The sequence below is a fragment of the Onychomys torridus genome, chromosome 16 (genome assembly GCF_903995425.1).
Source record: "Onychomys torridus chromosome 16, mOncTor1.1, whole genome shotgun sequence".
NCBI lineage: Eukaryota > Metazoa > Chordata > Mammalia > Rodentia > Cricetidae > Onychomys > Onychomys torridus.
In genome coordinates, this window is record NC_050458.1 from 6,958,263 (window position 1) to 6,980,074 (window position 21,812).

Here is a 21,812-nt window from a genome sequence, read left to right on the forward strand (position 1 = left end):
AAACTGAAGTAAGTTACAGTTTTTAAGAAACCTAAAAACTTATTTAAGTGTTCTTGTGCTTTTCTGAGTCTGGTCAGATTATTATCTTTCTTTCCTGTTGATCTGTATATCCTTCAATTTTATTTCAAATATCTATTGCTGATATAGTTAGCTAGAAATGTTTGTTTACACTTAATTTAGATTTATATGTAAACATACAACACACACATCATAAAGCTGATCGAGTGAATTTCTGTCCTTGATGTTTTAGTTGATGGAAGCAACTTCTGGTCATATCTTCATTTCATGCAAATACATATAAAATATTCACAGTAAATAATTTTAATGAAATGTTAGACATTTTGTATTTTAATAATATAATTATCTTTGGTTTTCTTTTGAAAAAAATTAGCTTTAATTTCTCCTTTTATTTAACATGTTATATTAATTTATTAACTAAGCACTATAGATTAAGTAGCTTAAACTCTGAACGTGTATTTCCTCATTTTTGGGGTGCTAGAAATTGAAAATTAAGGTTAAAGGTGTTGTTTCCTTCTGAGGTCCCGCCTTAACATATCAGTGTTGGCTTTGGGTTCTCCCAGTCTCTTCTCTGTGGCCATGTCACGATAGCGTGGCTCCATGAGGACACCGGTCAGAATGGGTTAGGCTCAGCCAAATGACCTCCCTTTATCTTAGTCAATTCTTAAAGTCCCTGACCTCTGGCGCAGTCACATTCTGAGACACTGACTCCCTCATTTGATCTGGAAGCAACTCAGCTCAGACCACAACAAATCTCTGCAGATTAGCTAATGGTCATTTAAATTAACACTTGAGGGGCTGGAGAGATGTCTCAGGGTCAAGAACATGTACTGCCCTTGAAGACCTTAGTTTGGTTCCCAGTGTCCTCATAGTGGCTTACAGCCTCTCCAGTTCAGGAAATCCAAGGCCCTTTTCTGGTCTACATGTAACTGGTTGCATGAAGTATGCAAAGCATGTTTCATTACAATGTGGGTAATGATCTTAACACTGCTAACTGAAGCTATATTGGTTGGAGCATTTTGGTTGATTTTGTAACTTTTTTCTTTCTCTTTTTTTTTCCGTTTTCCCTACTATCCTCTCAAATCCTTAGAAAATATTCTGAGTTTGTTTCTGAAAGTTCACTTTAAAAAGCATCTTTCTTAGCTGTAAAATCACACTCCAGTGTGGTTCTCTTAACCTGAATTTCATACTGACTTTCAGAAACAGATTTATTTTCTCTTCCATTATTCATTCATTTCTACTTCCAGCCATAGAGTCACATTTAGTGGTAGGAAGTGTTAAAAGAATAATTTGTTATGAAGAAGTTGTTTGGCCAGGTAGTGGTGGCACACGCCTTTATCCCAGCTCTCGGGAGGCAGAGAAAGGGGGATCTCTGTGAGTTCGAGGCCAGCCTGGTCTACAGAGCGAGATCCAGGACAGGCACCAAAGCTACACAGAGAAACCCTGTCTCAAATAACTGAAACAGCAGCTTATACTTTGGTAGCACAGTAGAAAATGCCATCCAAAATGGAATTCCTTTTTTTTTTTTTTTTTTAGTAAATATAATGTTCCTAAAGACAAACAAAAGAAAGAATTTTAAATAAAATTGTCTCTGGCTACCTGCAGATAAAAGGGTCAGCCTATGGACAATAGCACTGTTGTTACAAGCACAGTTTGTTCCTGTGTTGTCTAAGAATACAAGGAGTAACAATTCTCTTTTACCTCCAAAAAAAAAAAAAAAACAATTTACCCGATCGATAGTCATACGTGTTTCGTTCTGTGTACTGTACAGCTCCTGTTTCTTGTCTTTCCAACTAAAATATGCACTTTTGAGAATGGGCAACACACTTGTCTTTCTAGTTCCTCCAGCTGTGGGCATTTGATTTGGCCCTAGTCAGCAATCAATAGAATATTCTATTTTAATTTATTTTTAGTTTTGTGAGTTAACATGGATGTAGATATTGAAAGCAAGTTAAAATATTAAGCCTGTTTTGGGAAAGGTTTTGAAAGTGAGTTTTTAGCATCTGTCTTAGTAAGGTTTCTATTGCTGCAACAAAACACCATGACCAAAAAGCAAGCTGGGGAGGAAAGGGTTTATTGAGCTTGCACTTAAGCAGAGCAGGAACCTGGAGGCAGGAGCTGATGCAGAGACATGGAGGGGAGCTGCTTACTGACTTGCTTTCCTGGCTTGCTCAGCCTGCTTTCTTATAGAACCCAGGACCACCTGCCCAGGGATGGCACCACCCACAATGGGCTGGACCCTCTCCCAGATATTATATTTTTAGAATACCAATATCTATATTCTTCTATACTGCTTTTCTAAATTTTCATAAAATTTGCAGTATTATAGGTTTCGAAGGCAGTCACTATTGTGAGTAAACATATGTATTTAAAACATAACTCTACAGAGTGAGTTCCAAGATAGTCAGGACCACACAATGAAACCTTGTCTTAAAAAGCCGAAAATAAATAAATAATAAAAATGAAATGTAACTAATAGAATATTTAAGATACTAGTGAAAATTACAGACAAGGAGTTTTGTGTAGCGTCTACTGCTCTGGATGCGCAGGCGTGGCTGCTCTTCCATCCAGAGTAGCCTCTGGGGACCAGGTTACTTCTCCTCTTTCATGTTAACAGGTTCAAAAGTTCAAAGTAACGGCCTTCCAGATTCCCAACACAGTGCTCCTGTATCTGCCATGTGCTCGAATGTAATGGGCCAGAGGGATTCTGGGGCCATTTTAGGTTTGTTTGGTTTTTTTCAATACCATGTAGTTTTCAGATTATTATTTAGCTTTAGTTCTCCTACATACAAGTACCTGTGATCTCTCTCTTACCTTCCAAGGTACTGATATTTGAAATAAAGCCCTACTTTATAACTCTGCTCATATTTCTTCTGTACCTGCCTGCTTCAGATTCTCACAACTGTGGTCCTGCTCTTGGTGTTCTCATGTCTTATTTCTTTAGCAACACTTGAGATGCTAGCTTGCCATTTCACACCTGGGATATGATTAATAAAGCTTGTCTATTAGGGTGTCGCATATCTTATTAATGCATGTAAATATTCTCTAATAAAGTATAAAAGTTAGGTAATGAGCCATGTAATGCTTAAAAATGGATACAAAAGACTATAAGTTTTTGTAGGTAGGCCCGATTTCTTTATATTTTTAAAAATTTTTAAGAATTAGTAAGCAGGGTATTAAGTTTCATTGTGGCATATTTAAAATTTAATTTTTTCTTGATCTTTCTACCGCTGTCTTTTTCTTAGCCTCCCTCTTGTGCCCTTTCACCCCCACTAGCCATCTTCCCCCTTCAACGTCCCACATGTTCTTCCCATCTCCGTCTTCAACCCCTCTGTTTACCCTCTCGTGCTCGTCTTTCTAGTTTCTCAGTATTTCTTAATTCTGAGTAGACCATAAAAGTTTCTGACCTGAGCTTTGGAGAGGCCCTCACTAGCACCAGTTGATGGAGTGTGTCTGCTATGTGTGGGTCCGTCAGTTTAGACTAAGAGCTGGCATTTTATTCTGTCCTCTCTTGGCTTCAGTGTGCATGAAATTGTTTGCTAGTAAGGGTCTGGTCTCAAAAGGAACAAATGAGATGCTGTCTCATAATCGAAATGGGTCATTTCTACTAACATGGCTACGGGTTCTTCAGTGTCTGAGAAGAGCAGACTCCACAGTTCCAGAGTGAGGCGGAAAGTTCAGATGACATGCATTTGCAATTTCACAGCATAATAAAGGGAAGAAAATAAACCTAAATCAGTAAATGTCCGATTGCTAGTATTCTAAGTATATTTTCTATCCATAAGTAGAATTTTAAAAAATAACAATGATTATATATTGGGAAAGTGAAATGATAAATAAATTATGTAAAGTCATTTGTAAACCATAAGAATTATTCAAGCTTTAATTAGTTATAATTAAAGGTTGTTGTTTCTCTTGATTTGAAACTTTCCTTAGAGTATAATATAAGCATAATTATAGATTAACAATTTATATAATGACTGAAGGTGAATTAACAAATTGGAATTATTGGTTTCTTTTATTTGCAGGACATAGGATTAGAAAATAATTTATAAAGGAGATCACTAGCTAGTTTCAAGGTTTTTAGGTCAAGATATTTGAGGGTAGAGCTGAATGGTGGGCAAAACTCGGTATCCTGAAAATGAACTTTGGTGTCATCAAAGACTGTGGCTTATGACTGTCATGATAAATATCTACTGAGTCAAGTCTTTTTTAATTTTAGCTCACATTGACCTGAGAGGAAGTTAGTATATCTGTTGTTTTATTCTAGACTCAACAAAATCAACAGAGTTGCTTAAGATTACATGGCTACTGTAGTGGAAGAATAGTTCAGTACATATCCATGTCTTTCAGCTCTCTTAACCCATGGTCATCATAATATATTGCCTCTTATATGACTGCATTTTAATATTCATTAATATTGTTGTTTATAGAATATGTCTCTAGCATGAGGTTAGAAAATATATTTTTTCGGATATACACTAGAAAGAGTTGTATATTGGTGTCATGGTCAAGGTTTTTATTGCTATGAGAAACACCATGACCAAGTGTAATTTGGGGAGGAAAGGATTTGTCTCATCTACAACTTTCACGTAACACTCTATCACTGAGGAAAGTCCGGGCAAGAACCTGGAGGCAAGAACTGATGCAGAGGCCATAGAAGACTGCTGCTCACTGACTTGCTCTTGTGGCTTGCTCAGCCTGCTTTCTATAGCACCCAGGAACACCAGCCAAGAGCTTGCATCACCTACAGTGAGCTGTGCCCTCCTTTATCAGTCATCAATCAAGAAAATGAACTGTGGGCTGGGCAGATGGCTCAGAGGTTAAGAGCACTGGCTGCTCTTCCAGAGGTCCTGAGTTCAATTCCCAGCACCCACATGGTGACTCAAAACCATCTGTAATGAGATCTGGTGCCCTCTTCTGGCCTGCAGGCATACATGCAAACACAATACTGTATACATAATAAATAAATAAATCTTTAAAAAGAAGAGGAGAAGGAGGTGGGCAGGCGGTGGTGGCACAAGCCTTTAATCCCAGCACTCGGGAGGCAGAGCCAGATGGATCTCTGTGAGTTTGAGGCTAGCCTGGGCTACCAAGTGAGTTCCAGGAAAGGCGCAAAGCTACACAGAGAAACCCTGTCGAGAGAGAGAGAGAGAGAGAGAGAGAGAGAGAATGAGAATGAACCACAGGTATAGCCATGTGCCAATTTGGTGGGGGCATTTTCTTAATTGAGGTTCCCTCTTCTAAAATGATTCGAACTTGTGTGAAGTTGACAAAAACCTAGCCAGCTCAATTGGTCAGGTTTGCATCCAGCAACAACAAAAATCTGACAAAATTACAAAATCAGTAAAAGATTATCTTTTCCATTCAACACAGAGTACAAACAGCAGTCCAGGACTGGAATTACTACTTATTGAAGTAGTCTTTCTGCTCCTTTCTTGGAAAAAGCCTTTCATTCACAGAATTGCTGCTACACCAGTGGGTAAATAGTAAATTTCAGCCAGAGAGGAGGGCAATTCCACCGGCCAGCGTTGGCCCATTGTAAACAGAAGATTATCCCTTGATCCCTGTTCATGTGTTAGTGGTTACTCTAGTCTAATTCTAACCCAGCTGTGAGGGAGCCTAGAAAATAAAGTTTTGCTTTGCTGCTGTCTAATGGCTGGATTGCTTAGTAAAGAACTGAGGAGGAGGAAGCATGTGGAATGGGCATCCAGCAGTAATGGCCATTAAGTACTCACCAATACAAAGACCAAATACCTATTCATTACCCCCAAGGGGCTAAATATTAAGGTAATATTGGTGTCTCTTAAATGAGTAACCAATATTTCTTAATAATTAAAGTGGAGAATACTGGAGAGATTGATACATAAACTTACTTTGTTCTTTATGATGATGATATTGTTTTCTGTCTAGCATTTGTAGTAATTTTTTAGGCTAGCATTTTGTAACAAGATACAGTGTTTAGTAAGATTTGTTCAGTTGGAGCTAACCAGTGCTTGAGGAAACTCATAATTCTTTATCTGAGATGTCCATGTACAAAGATTGGCATAGCCAAAGTTGATGCAGTGCTATGTGGGGGTGGGGATCACAGTTTGGGAAATTGCCCAAAACCTTCAAATGGAGATACTTAAGAATATGGAACTTTTATTTTAAAAATTCAATTTTTATCAACTATATCTTAAAATTTTAATGATTTCTGGCTCTCCAGTAGAGCTTTGCAAATACACTGTTACTTTCCACTAATTTTAGATAAATGGGAAGAACATTAACTTTTCCAGGCCACTTAGGAACTCCTGAGAGTCTAGAACATTCTGAAGAATGATAATTTCCTGTAAATTTCCATAGTTCATGATCTGCTTGAAATTGACATATGAAATATCACAATATTGTTGGGAAAGCCCTGCCCAAGATTTTAGTGATCACCAAGCAGGGTAGTTTTCAGCTTAGATTATGTAGCTTCTGTTTTTGCTCCACCAAATAGAATAATGAGCATTCCTTGTTAATCTGTCAACTGTACCCTGCCTGACAATTGTTTAAAACCTTATTTGATGTATATTGCAAAGGCAACACCAACTATTTCCTAAATAAGCCAATTTATTATTCACACTCATAGCTCATTTTCTGGGTATAATAACAGTTGAATTGCTTTTATATCACTGTTAAAATTACAATTTTTGCTTATCATACTTTGAGTAAAAAATACATTAGACATTTTCTATGTAAATTATAGTATCAGGCCATAATTTTATGGGGATCTTGAATTATATATATGATTATGTTTTATCCTAAGTATATTTAAACTATGTTCTTCCTTTATATATTAAAGCGTTTTTTTTATTTTTTTCATAGTTTTATTCTTTGGTAGCTTCATACATATACACACAAATTGGAGCCATTTTCGTCCTCCATTGCCCTCTCTAATACACAATGAATTTTAGTCATTTTCTCCTTCCAATGCTCTCCCTTTCCAATGAAATCTTTCTCTCCAGTCCCCTCCCCACTTGTTCTCATGTCTTCCTCTTGTGTGCAACCCACTGAATTTAATTAGAGAGGCTTGCATGAGCAGCTTATCTATCTTAGTTAGTCTACTGCAGAAAATTACACCTGTCCCTCCACCAGCCAGTAACTGCAGAGTCCCCACGAATCAGTGGGGTCTCATGGTTCACTCACCCATGAATGAAGTTCCTAGTGTTGTATTGGCCAGTTATGAGTCTCTGCATTAACTTCTGCCCTTTGCAAGATTGAGAGCAACACTGGTCTCTAGGTAGAAATGAGTACTTAGAAGGCTTTTAGACAACATCTTCATTAGGAAAAAATAGTGGGTTCCCAGACAGGACCCATGATCTCCACAGCCAACCAGTTGTTTTCCAGATTTATAGTGCCAGGCATACCTTCCTTCCCTCTTATAGAGTGAGCCTCAAATCCAATCAGAAAACCATAGGTTGACGGTCATAACTGTCATGCCATGGTTGCATCAGAGATCATGTCTTGTCTAGTAGGTTATTATCATAGTACATAGGAATCATAGCTGGGAAAGACTGTTGATGACTTCTTTCTCCAGCAGCCTACTTTCTGGCATTATGAAATACGCACACACATACAAATGAATAATGTAATTTTAAATGACTTTCTTGGCCTCACTTTTTAAGTTTCTCATTCTGTTTATTACATACCTATTTGTGATTGAAGACACAGATATATCCCTATTGTAAACATGCTTAGTTGCTTAGGAATAAACAGAATGGTACAGTCTTGAGTAGATAATTATACCATCAAACTACAGCTTTTAGCTATTTTCTGTTCTTGATACAAGCTATACTGTTTAATTCCTTTTCATTGCATGACTGTATGCTTTAGGCACTGCACTTCCACAACAGCTATTTCTAGGAGACACTGAGTGTCCTGTTGAGTTTTCTTTGACAGAGTCTTGCTTTGTAGCCCAAGCTGGCCTTGAACTTTCAACAGTCATTTGCTTTATCTGCTAAGAGAAACACAAAATTAAGAAAGTTATTTTACTGGCATTGAGTAGTTTGTTTCCAAATATAAGGTTTCAAAACATAGTCTCATTTGCCATTTAAACTCTTGCTATGTGTCCAGTACTGTGCTGGATGCAGGCGCTGTTCTGTTAATCATTGCAGCAAGCATAGCAAAAAGGCATTGTTGTTTTCCACATTGTTTACAGTGATAACTGAGACACTCGTAAAAGCAATTAGTCCAAGAAAGGAAGCCTAGTCATTTATATGGCTAGAATTCAGACTAGTGATTCAGTCTCACTCATGACACTTGGTGTCTAATGACTGTTATTGTCTCTACTTCCTGCTACAGTTAACGCTCTTTACTTTTCATTTGAATTCAGATACGATGTTTTCATGAGCAAAAGCAAATAAGAATATAATGCTAGACTGCTTTTCTATCTAATTATGAAATATCTCAAAATAAATGGTAGCAGGTTGCCTCTCTTTTTTTAATAAATTATAGAAATGAGAAAAAATAAAGTCCCCCAGGTACAGTTAAATATCTACTGAACAATTAAAACATTTTTGTAGTTGAAATATTTAAAGATTTATTGGTAAAATTAAAGATTTTCATATCTGTCTCAACTTCTGGTCAATGTACTTTAGAGTGGATAATATAAATATAGTCTATTACAATTGTTCATAAATATATTATTTAGATGTACAGGTGGATACATAAGAGAAAATCTTAAATCTACCTATTGAAATAAAACAATAATAAGTTAATTGGTACTTTTAAATTAATTTTTTGAAAAAGAGTATTATGAACTAAATTTGTACCAAATAAGTGAATAACTTTATTCATATTAATAAACACCATATTTTTTTATATATAGACATTTCCTGGGGTAACAGGGCAGCAGTGTTCTGGATAGTTTATTTTTTTAGTAGTTAAAGTTGAAAGGTAAGGTGAACTAAAAAAGCGAGTTGCCACCTAATTTAATTATGGATTTCTAGATTAATGAATTTGATTATTAATGTTTTATGGCATCTTAGAAACAGTCCCTTTATTTTACATTTGAAGTCAGTTTTTAATGAAAATGTATATTGCTAGAAATTGTGAGGTCCAGAAGAAACAAAACAAGTCATTTGGATATAGATGTTTAAGCTATGGCCACTTGCTGTTCAAGTTGTATTGGTTAAAATGTATCTATCAAATATTTATGCTGAACTACTATTTCTCATGGATTATTTTATGAAATGATAAGTCTACGGGTTACAGCTAGTGGTTTATATAAAATACCTGTTTTATCAAAAGTTTTGTGAAACTTGCCTGTACCTATATTAAGAAAGTTCTCAAAAACTTAGACTAATAATAATTCTTAAAAATAAGCATATTTCAGCATAAGGTGTATAATGAGCATAAAAGAAGCTCGATTAGCAGAGATTCTCTTATGCAGTGATAGGGGCACAGCATAGCCACACTGGGTGGGTTTTTAGAAGAAGAATCCAGAAGTAACAACATAGTAATAGTACTTCACTTATTTACATCATACTAGCTATAATGTAACGAAATACATATTGTTTCTAATTTTCAAAACTATCGTGCAGGAAGAATATGATTATTATTATCATCTTACAATAGGAATATTAAAGATTAATTTGCTCAAATTTGCTCAGCCGCTTGAGTCTCCTTTGTTCCAAGGTCCCTACCTCCCTTTCCTTTTTTTTTTTTTCTTTTTCTTTTTTAAATTTCAGCTTGAAGACTCTTGGCAACTGATCTTTTGTTGTCAGTGATAAAATTCAATTATGCCCATTAGTTTTAACATTAAATGTATTTTATGAGAGTAGGTCATTAACATAAAATATTTATGTTGGTTTTCAATTTCCCAGAATATTTGAGTACCCTAGAATCCCTTGAACCCTGCTGTGCCACTTAACATCTAATTATTTCAATTCCAGGAAGATTGAGCTATTGTAAATAATGACTTTTTCTAATATTTCTAGGATTCATCAAAATTCCTGCAACTGCTCAGAAATTAAACTTCTCTTTTCTCCTGACTTTTCTAAAACGCTTAGTTTTTCATTAATTGGATTTTGTATTATCTCTAGGTTTTCAGTGAAGTGCAATGGATTAAAGAGAAAGTTGATGGCTACTAGAATTGGTATTTACACAGAGGAAACTTGACCAGATTTTTTTTTCTTTCAAATTTTTATCAGAAATTTAAGAGCTGTGCTTCCTAATGTTAAGCGAAATGTTTATTTCCCAGATTTTAGCTAAGTGTTCTTCCCTAAGGCCATTGCTGGTTTGAAACTTTTAATGGCCCTCATCGGGGTGTGGTGTAAAAGCTGCAGTTACTTTGCTAAAAACAAAGGTTTCATATAAGTTTTATTTTTGTCTTAGGATAATTGCCGCTCACTTTTGTTTTCTATGCAACTGCGTTGGGTGTTGCAGTACCCCGGGTGCAGAGTTACAGTGCTGGAATGGGAGCAGGCTAATGGTGGCTTTCTGTGGTAATACTGATGGCTTGTGCGTATTTGTCAATCTGTGTCAACAGTACCGACCGGGATGGGACCCACATAGAGGGGCAGACACTGTCTCCACTAGATCCTCGGACAGTGACGTAAGTGATGTGTCCGCGCTTTCCAGGGCTAGTAGTGCCTCTCGTTTCAGCAGCACAAGCCACATGTCCGTCCAGTCGGAGCGGCCGAGGGGAGACCGGAGAATCAGGTAAGGCGCTGGGGCAGCAATGCCCTGCTCTTCAGAGGGTCGTCTTCCTTTGGATAAATAGCACGTAGTCTTCTAAAACATTGTTATATATATTGTAAAAGCAATAAGATATTCTGTATATGTTATTTTATTTTATCTTGGTCAATTTTTATGGAACTGATGACAGTTTTGTGTACTAAATTGCTTGGAATAATATCTTTGTGCTTGTAACTTATAAACAGCCATGGGTAGATCATTATTAAATTAAAATGTTGGTTTAGTAAAGGTGTGAATCTAACGTTCTGATAATTATGAAAAACAATTATCTTGGAGGGTGCTTCTTTCTGATTGAATATATTTCCTTAATTAAAAAAAACTATTACTATTTTAATGGGAGACTTTCTTACCCTCTTGAAAGTATTATAAATACATGGAAACATTCTTGACTGCCTCAAGAAAATTTAGTATACATTAGCTTTTCTTCCAGCTCCCTCTTGTCTTGTTGCTTCGTGGATATTGGAACTCTCTCTAATGGAGAGTGCAGACCCAGCCCACTTCCCATGTTATTCTGTAACTAAAGATACAGTTTTTAAACTATCGTGATTAGGTATTGCTTGCCAGTGTATCTGTGGTATGCAGTGAGAAAATGCATTCAACGTTTAAGTGATTTCAGTTTCACCTAAGTTTGATCGTTTTCATTGTCTCTCTGTTTCATTTCACTTGCATTTTTCTTGACTTTTCTTTTTTCTCTTTTGTGTTTCTTTGCATGCCTTCCACTTATGTTTCATTCAAAGGATGAAGGGAGTAGAGGCGGGAGGGGGAGGAGGGGCTGAGCAAGGAGAGACAGTGCAGGAGGAGCAAGAGGTAAAGGAGGAGATACAAAGTGAAGGTGGGAGAGGGAAGGAGCTTGCAGAAACACACCATGAGGAGAGACACAGAGACGCAGGAGAGGAGGGGAGACACACAGAAGCAGGAGAGGAGGGGAGACACACAGAAGCAGGAGAGGAGGGGAGACACACAGAAGCAGGAGAGGAGGGGAGACACACAGAAGCAGGAGAGGAGGGGAGACACACAGAAGCAGGAGAGGAAAGGAAAGCACAAGATGCTCCCGAGCCAGGGAGAGAAAGAGAGCAGTGGAGCAGAGAGCACTTGCGCAGGAGTGTCTCCCAAGAGGACGACGAGGACAGGTAAAGCCGCCGGCGGCTGTGGAGGGCTCCCCCTAGTGGAGTGCGTCTTCCCCTTCCTTCCTAAGCATTGTTTCCTGTTCAGAGTTCCCTTGTCTTCTTGTGTTGTGCCTGTGTGTGTCTGCTGCTAACACAGCCGATTACCACACTGCAAATTACCATCAGGCTGGCTTGCAGTACGTTGAATTATAGCCACTAGATCCGATTGATTTTGTTTACCAATAAATTTAAGTTTGATTTTACTTTGTGTTCTTAGCATGTTCTTTTTCCCCTTGCTTCCCTCTAAAGATGAGTGAAAGAGGAACTGGCATATCTTCTTACCGAGAGTGGAGACTCTTTAGGGAAAAGGCAGTACCCTTAAAATAAGATTCTATTTACAAAAAATAATTGCTTAGTAGAAAAAAAATCTTAAAAAAAAATTGGAAAACGCATAATAGTCCCTATTTCCCTTGAGACTTACTGATGTTATGAGATATTCTAGTGCAGTTTGAGGCCTGAGAACAGTTAGAAACAGGGACAGTGTTCTCCATATCCTGGCATTTGTGGTTCTTCTGGCTTTGTTGTTTGAAACAGCATCTCACAACTTGCTATGGTTAGGCCAGGCTAGTATCAAACTCATAATCCTCCTGACTCAGCTTCTTAAATGCTCAGATCCCGGCATGCACCATGCTGCCTGGTCCATGATTCTCTGAAAGGAAATGGCAGCTACCCAGGTCTGTCTGGAGGACAGACGTGTTAGATCGTGCTGTTTATACAGTGCGCCCAGCTGGAGAGACTGTGAGGGCAGAAGCTCAGACGTATATGATGTAAGCTCTCCACTCTTAAATGTTGCTATCACTGTTTTCTTCAGGACAAAAAGGTCACTTTATTTTATGAGAGCAAGGGAGATGAGTATATTCCTAGTGAGATGATTATCTTTACTCAACTTACTGTGGATGCTGTGGACCTGTACATTTCAAGGGCCAGGTTGATGTCTGTAGGCAACTTATGTTTCTTAAGATGACTAGAGGTAACTACTACAATTGCTCATAAGAAAATGTTAGTGTTCCTCATTCATTATGACTATAAATTCTTGAATTTGCTTTCATTTCTTAGGATCAATCTAACTGATTTATTCTGAGGGGAACTATGTATGGTTATTATTAGCAACATTGTGTTTTGGTACTTGATATTACAATCATAGATTGTTCAAAAACTAAACGTAACTTAAATTCTTATACAGTTGGAAACTGTCTTATTCTACAGTAAGCTGTGGACGTTTCATATCTTTCACTTTGAATTCAAGTTTTACCAAGTAAAAAGAATTGTCACTGTTGAGTATTTACAGCAGTTCTAATCCTTACCATAATGACTTTAATACACAAGAATGCTGTTATGCTTGCTAGTATCTTTGCAATGATTAGAATTTGTTGCAGGATGCATCTTTCAGTGCAAGACTGTGTTGTTCATTTGTAGTGAGTCATATTAAAGTAAATTCGCTAAATGTTTAAGAAGAAAATGGGTAGCAAAAGTAAATTTAAAATGGTTCCGTAAATGTTAGTTTTTATATTTTGATTAATGAATGATAGCATTCACAATTGAGTGTTGTATTTACACAAATATATATCTGGTAAAATTTTCCCATCACCTTAATGATTGCACATGGTATACTGTAGAAGGTACAAGTATATTATATACATTTTCTGGTTATGTTGTATAATAGGAGAAGCGAGAAATTGTGACTAAATAAGATACTGAGAGATAAAGATAAAGATAAATCATTCATTCAACCAATATTTATTTAGAAAACATCTCATCTACTGAACTGATAACTGAGACAGAAATGAAGTGAAACATTTCTACACTGGAGGTAAAATGGTTTCTTAGTTAAAATAAAAATTAAAAAAAAAACTCGTCAATGTAGCTGTCGGAAGGCACAGGACTGTAGGAAGGAGTTAGAAGCTGAAAACCATGGTGACAAGAATACTTTTTCAGACCCTGCCATCTTCATAGCTTTGTGTCCAAACTAAACCGTATCCATTCTTCCATGTCCTGTTCTGGGGACATGAGACAAAGATTAGAAGTTAAGAAACTTGCCAGGCGGTGGTGGCGCACGCCTTTAATCCCAGCACTCAGGAGGCAGAAGCAGGTGGATCTCTGTGAGTTCAAGGCCAGCCTGGTCTACAGAGGGAGTTTCAGGACAGCCAGGGATACATAAAGAAGCCCTGTCTTGAAAAACAAAAACAAACAAACCAAAAAAAGAGAGAGAGAATTTTCATAAGTTTTTATTAGTACTGTATCTATAAATGCTGCACAAATATACTTTTCATTTTTAATGAAGACTACTCTTCCAATAGGAATTTTTGGAAGAAAACATTGGTATAGATTCAAGTTTTCATGATTAGTTGTTTTTATAAGAGAGATTTACACTATTGAATTATCGAGACAGGAGAGCAGTTATTTAAATATGTATACAAAGGTATTGCTGATAGGATACTAATTTTACATCATAGTTTACATAATGGTTAAAATGAGAAAATAGACTTACCCCACTTTAATGGGCAAGTATTATAGCAGGCACAGTGACTCACATCTGCAATCCCAGCTCCTGAGAACCTAAGACAGCAATGTTGCCACATGTTTAAGACCAGTCTGGAGTACAATTGGATGCCAGTTGGGGGTACAGAGCCAGACCCTTTTTTAAACAAAAAGGAGGAGGGTCTGGGGGAGAGGACCAGCAGTAATAGTTCATGTAAAAATAGCGGTGACTGGGACTCTAAAATCATATGTTCTCATCCTCACTCCGGCCTGTATGGCTGCCTGCTTTATCTTCCTAGGCGTTTTTACCTTGTCAGTGCTTCACTCTTTCCCAGAATTTGGATGCACACAGTAGACAGCAACACCAACACGTGTTGTTCTGATGATGTGACCTTAAAATCAGGAACTCAAGAGGTAACTGCTTCCGTAGTTAGCCAAGAGCACAATGAAATGTGTTTCCATCAGTTGGAAGATATTTTCAGAATGCACCATTATTTAGTACTCAACTTATATTGAGTTCATTTTTGTTTGCATTCTGGAAACACTGTTCCATGCTGACTCTTCTCAGAGGACACGGTAGGCTTCCCTCCTGTTTGTAGTTGCACCAATGGCATGTGTTTTCTTTCTCACGGAAAATACAGCTTGCCTGTAATAAATAATATGAGAATCTTATTCCAACACTCTCTTATGCTCATATTTGACAATAAAAAAGAAGTAGAAATATTTGGACACTACCCCTCCAGTTGTGATTCTGTATATTTAAAGTAGGGCTCAGGAATGTCTGTATTGAAAAGGAATACCCCAGAAGATGAAGATGCTGTCTGTTTACTCCTTGGATGTACTGTATTTTCTAATGAATCCTGAAATCACTTTGGGAGTTTCTGAAAAAGAAAGCAGTTGGAATTTTGATGTAGAGGCTGGTTCAGTCAATTTGAGAGTTATTACCACTTAAAAACCAATTTTTAATTATTTAAAATGTTATTGCTGTGTGTGTGCTGGTACATGTCAGAAGGAAACTGTAGAGTTGGTTTTTTCCTTCCTGCTCTCCATGCATTCTAGGGATCAAACTCAAGCCTTTGGGCTTACACAGCAAGCACCTGTGGGCTGAGCCATCCCCCAGCATGGAGGATCATTGCCATTTTTCAGATTATGTTTTGTAGTTCACAAACATGAGGTGTTGTTCCATTTATTTTTCTTTACTTTCTTGCAGTTATATCTGAATTTTTACTGTAATCATCATACACTTTTTAAAAAATATTACTCTTTGCATTTTGATTTTGGTGCTGTTATAAATCATTGCTAGGATCTGCACTGACTTCTGTTTGTTGATTTTGTATGTACAGTTTTCTATGACTCTGCATACAAGTCATCTATGACTGCAGATGACTTTACATCCTCTTTCACAATCTGAAAGCTTTGGTTTCTTTCCTGTGATAACTGACCTGACTACCCATCCACTCTAGTCTTAAATAGAGGTGGCTCGTGGAAGTCCTTAGAGCAGCCATGTAGAATTACCTTCGCATTGGCTATGAAAGTGTTTGAGGATGCTCTCTCTTCATGACACTTACCCATTTTAGAAAAAATTGTCATCATCTTTCTTTAAGAATTTTAGTTAAATGTCAAAAGAATGCAAATGCCATTCAATTTTGTGAACTACATTATATAAATATATTAGAGGAAAGTTTTCTCTTTGCCTCACTGTTGCATATAAAACTACATAACATAATGTCTTGATACTTCTTACTACACATGTACATACATATAGTAGTCACTATAATCATACAGTTGTGCATTGCATTACTTTCATTAAAACTGTGTAGAATTAAATAGGCTACTAAATTTAGTTGTCTACTTCATATTCTATCAGGGCAGTTTTATTAGACTCTGCCTCCACTACTGTTCTCTTTCTGAGACTTTGCTCTGGGTTTTTGTGATTGTGCATGCTTTTCTTCTAAATGGCATCAGCCATTTAGAATTGCCTTTACTTGTTTTTAAAGAGTTCCATATATAAAGAAATTTTCTATTCATTTATGTACCAACCACAGATTCCCTCCCCTCCCCCACTCCCCAGCTCCCTCCCCCACCATCCCACCCCCATTCTCATCTCCTCCAAGGCAAGATCTTCCATGGGGAGTCAGCAGAGCCTGATACATCCAAGCCCCTCCACCTACACCAAAGCTGTGTAAGGTGTCCCACCATAGGCACTGGGCTCCAAAAAGCCCTCTCATGCACTGGGGATGGATCCTGACCCCACTGCCAAGGGGGACTTTAGCAGGTCAAGCTACATAACTGTCTTACCTATACAGTTTGCCTACTCCAGTTTGGTTTGATCATCTCTGTACATTTCCCTATCATGATCTTGATGCCCCTTGTTCATAGAATCTCTCCTCTCTCTCTCTTCAATTAAATTCCTGGAGCTCGGCCTGGTGCTTGGCTGTGGATCTCTGCATCTGCTTCCATCAGTAACTAGATGAAGGCTCTATGATGACAGTTAGGATATTCACCAATCTGATACTGGAGTAGGTCAGTTCAGACACCCTCTCTACTATTGCTTGTAGTCTACAGTGGGGTCATTTTTTTTGATTCCTGGGAACTTCCCTAGCACCTAGTTTCTCCCTATCCCCATGATGTCTCCCTCTATCATGGCATCTCTTTCATTGCTCTTCCACTCCAACCCTGTTCGAGATTGACCATCCCATTCCCTTATGTTCTCATCCCCCATCCCCTACACTCCATTGACCCCCTCACCCCCAGTCTACTCACTGAGACCTCATCCATTTCCTCTTCCCAAGGGCGATCCATACGTCCCTCTTGGGTTTCTCCTTGTTAGCCAGCTTCTCTGGAGCTGTGGGTTGTAGTCTGGTTATCCTTTGCTTTATATCTAATATCCACTTATGAGTGAGTACATACCATGTTTGTCCTTCTGAGTCTTGGTTACCTCACTCAGGATGGTATTTTCTAGTTTCATCCATTTGCCTGGAAATTTCATGATGCCTTTTTGAAGATGCTCTCATCCATTTTAGAATAGTCTACAGAAAACTTTCTTTTAAAACTTTTATTTCCAGCCAAGAGCTTTAGTCATCTTATCTACCACAGGAAACACTGAACTCAATATGTAGAATTAGATTCTTTATTACCTCCCAGCCCACCAAACACACAGCCCTAATTTTTTTTCAGTCTCTATGGGTCTGACAACTCTATATTCAAACTTGAACAAACCAGAAAGCTGGGCATTGTTCTTTGGTAACTTTTCTCCACTACACAGAATTGCCTCCTTCCAAGCTCCAGGTCTTACTGATTTTCTATTTAATTATCACTTAAGTCATGTCTATTTTCCCAACTCCAATTCTGCTTTCATAACTTAAACTATTTTTCTCTCATGCATATTACTAGAAAATCCTTATCTCTTAAAAAACATCAATATAAACATTATATTGATAGCATGAAACATAAGCAGTCAATTTTTATGAAGTAGTCAGTTTGTGAAACTTGATAAAAATTTTTCATTGAATATCAGTTAAACAATATGAGATAGTCATATATGGTACATTGTCAACTTGATAAAGGTTTAAATTACTGATTCACAATGTTCAATGTGGACAAGGCTTCCAAATTTGATACCAAGTGAAACAGCCAAAGACAAAGGCCATGGTACTTACCACGTTTGTGTTAAATGTCCAGAATAGACAAATCTGCTGAAATAAAAATATGTGGTACTCTATCTGTGCAGAAGATCATTCAGATGTACAGTGTGTGAGACAGAACAAGTGTTTATTTCTATGACTACCTCAGTGTATCTGTGTGTAGTTAGAGTTTTCCTGCCTGGCCTGCAAGTCAGGACAAATCTCTCTCACCCGCCAGGCCCATAGAAGCTCAGAACCAACCAAGTAAACACACAGAAACTTACATTGTTTACAAACTGTATGGCCGTGGCAGGCTTCTTGTTATCTACTTCTTCTATCTTAAATTAACCCATTTCTATTAAGCTATACTTTGCCACGTGGCTCGTGGCTTACCATTACCTTACATCTCCCTTGTCATGGCAGCAGCTGGCAGTGTCTCCCCCAGCCTTCCACTTCCCATAAATCTCCTCCTCCTTGTCCTGCCTACCCTATCCTTCCTGCCTGGCTACTGGCCAATCAGCACTTTATTTTACCCAATCAGAGCAACACATTTGACATACAGAACATCCCACAGCATCTGTGTGATATTTTTATTTGTGGGTTCATTACAATGAAGGGATTTGTATTTTTAAAAATAAATTCGTGGCCGCTGAGATTTGAGGTGAAAGGAAAACTCAGAGTGACTGCCACTGTCACAGGTTTGTTTGTGATGCTGATTTACTGAAGTAGATGGTATGGATGATTGCACAGCCTGCTAATATTAAAAAAGTACTGACTCATGCACTTTCACAGGATGATGGTCACAATGTATTAGTTTTTAATGTTGAAAGAAGAAATATTTTCAGTAAGTATTGTATGTAAATATTAAAACTTCAAGCATATTTTCTTCAGTTCCAACATGACTTAAAAGCTAGTTTTCTCAAATTTTCATTCATCTCTTTTTTTCCTCATGTGTATTTATTTTCTCATGATGCAAAGAAGTACAGACTTTATTTCTAAAAGCAGGTGACAATTTTCTTTCTTTTCATGGACCCATTTTCATCCTTTCCTCATAAGTGTAATCATTGGCCTTCATTTGTATACTCTGTATTGTTAAGAATTTGCAGCAGACAAACTAGGACCGTGAAATGTAGGAAATGAAATATAAGAAATGTCACTAGCCCACCATTTTTTTCTGTGCATGGAAAAGCTGAAAGTGCCTGTCATCCATTTTGAAGAGTCAGGAGAATTCAGATTGATCATGGTCTGAAGAGTCAGTGCCCCTGAGGACAGGACTAAGAAGGCACAGTCAGTAGAGTGAAAGCCTGCAGCTGGAGCAAGGACTGAGCAGAAGCAGGGTTGAATGCACTGCTCAGCAGAAGGAAGAAAGGCATGAGAGTGGAGACCTGACTAGACAGGCGTTAACCACCCACAGCCTCAGTTTTCTCCAGTCAGTAAGGTCGTGTCTTGACCTGGAAGGCCAGTGTTTCTCTCACTGCTCTAAAGGCATGCTCTACCACTCCCAGCCAAACGACTTTTAGTAGATTTCATAGGAAAAGTTTCTCAGGAGGGAAGTCATGACTTATTATTAGCTTTTAACTAAACATTAAAAAGATTATTCATTTAGCTTATTTATTACGTTATTTCATATGTATCTATAACATTCTTGGGTTAAAGTCTCCACTGCCCTTATTATCCTCTGATCCTTTCCTTCTCCTACCAAATCCTTCTTCTCCAAGAACCTCTCCTGATCGTGTGTCTGCCTGTCTGCCTGTCTGTCTGCCTGCCTGCCTGTCTGTCTGTGACCTACTGTATTGAGCAAGGAATGATGGCATGAGTCAGGCATGAGTCAACAGGGTCAGGAGGTACTTGAGTGAAGCTCATATGAGTGTCTACACCACTGAGGACTGCGGCTCCTTTCCTCCCTGCAAGCTCTAACTTCCTGAAATTCCTTCGGAGGAGTGGGCTATCCTGCCCTTATCCATGATTGATGAGCCTGTTGTAAGATGAAATGTCATTTTGAATGAATAGCTCAGCAGTGTATTTGAGAAGCTTCTCTAGTTTTGGGTGCAACCTGAGTATAAGGCCCAAAATGGGTATTTCTTAGATTATTGTATTTTTATACACAAATTCATAGGTTCCTCTATATGATATTTCTTTTATTATTTTTTTATTATATGTGTGTTTTAATTTTACACATCAACCATGGGTTCCCCTGTCCTCCCCCCTCCCGCCCCCGTCTCCACCTTACCCCTATCCCCTCCCCTCCATTCCCATCTCCTCCAGGGACAAGACTCCCCTGGGGATTCATTTAAACATGATGGATTCAGTACAGGCAGGTCCAGTCCCCTCCTTCCAGGCTGAGCAAAGTGTCCCTGTGTAAGTCCAAGGTTCCAAACAGCCAGCTCATGCACTAACAACAGGTCCCGGTCCCACAGACTGGGTGCCTCCCTAACAGTTCAAGCTATTCATTTGTCTCACTTATCCAGAGGGCCTGATCCAGCTGGGGGCTCCACAGCCTTTGGTTCATATTCATGTGCTTCCATTCGTTTGACTATTTGTCCCTGTGCTTTTCCAATCTTGGTCTCCACAATTCACACTCTTACAGTCCCTCCTCTTTCTCGACAATCGGAATCCTGGAGCTCCACCTGGGGCCTGGCTAAGGATCTCTGCATCTACTTCCATCAGTTATTGGATGAGAGTTCCAGCACGACCGTTAGGGTGTTTGGCCATCTGATCACCAGACTAGGTCAGAACAGGCTTTCTCTCGACCATTGCCAGCAGTCTACAGAGGATGTATCATTGTGGATTTCTGGGGACCTCTCGAGCACTCTGCCTATTCCTGTTCTCATGTGGTCATCATTTATCATGGTCTGTTATTCCTTGTTCTCCCTTTCTGTTCTTGATCCAGCTGGGATCTCCTGCTCCCCTAAGCTCTCTTTCCCTCAAACCTTGCCCTTCATTACTCCCACTGTTGTCCAGGTTGTTCATGTAGATCTCATCCATTTCTCTGTCATTGGGTGATCCATGTGTCTTTCCTAGGGTCCCATTTTCTAGGTAGCCTCCCTGGAGTTGTGTAGCAGTCTAGTCATCTTTGTTTTACATCTAGTATCCTCCTATGAGTGAGTACATACCATGTTTGTCCTTCTGAGTCTGGGTTACCTCACTCAGAATGATTTTTTCTGGTTCCATCCATTTGCCTGCAAACCTCATGATGTCGTTGATTTTTCTCTGCTGAGTAGTACTCTCTTGTGTATATGTACCATATTTTCTTTATCCATTCTTCAGTTGAAGGGCATCTAGGTTGTTTCCAGGTTCTGGCTATTACAAACAATGCTGATATGAACATAGCTGAGCAAATGCCCTTGTGGTATGATTGAGCATTCCTTGGGTATATGCCCAAGAGTGCTACAGCTGGGTCTTGGGGGAACTGGATTCCCAATTTTCTAAGGAAGCGCCATATTGATTTCCAAAGTAGCTGTACAAACTTGCATTCCCACCAGCAGTGGAGGAGAGTTCCCCTTGCTCCACATCCTCTCCAGCATAAGCTGTCTTCTGTGCTTTTGATCTTAGCCATTCTGACAGGTGTAAGGTGGTATCTCACAGTCGTTTTGATTTGCATTTCCTGGATAATTAGGGATATTGAGCATTTCCTTAAATGTCTTTCAGCCATTTGAACTTCCTCTTGGAGAATTCTCTCTCTGTTTAGTTCTATAGCCCATTTCTTAATTGGACTGTTGGGCATTTTGATGTCTAATTTCTTGAGTTCTTTATATATTCTGGATATCAGCCCTCTGTCAGATGTGTTGTTGGTGAAGACCTTTTC

The 21,812-nt window shown here is 38.4% G+C and overlaps 1 protein-coding gene across 25 annotated transcripts in view; it reads left to right on the forward strand.

The window, feature by feature from the left end:
* Rims2 (regulating synaptic membrane exocytosis 2) overlaps window positions 1-21,812 on the forward strand; it is a 465,362-nt gene that overhangs the window by 350,379 nt on the left and 93,171 nt on the right. For 13 of the 25 annotated variants that reach the window (XM_036208697.1, XM_036208689.1, XM_036208687.1 and 10 more), the window contains one exon: window positions 10,532-10,704. The exons of the other annotated variants lie outside the window; for them this stretch is intronic. In XM_036208697.1, coding sequence (XP_036064590.1) covers window positions 10,532-10,704 — 173 coding nt within the window. The remainder of the gene's footprint in view (window positions 1-10,531; window positions 10,705-21,812) is intronic. 25 annotated transcript variants of the gene reach the window in all.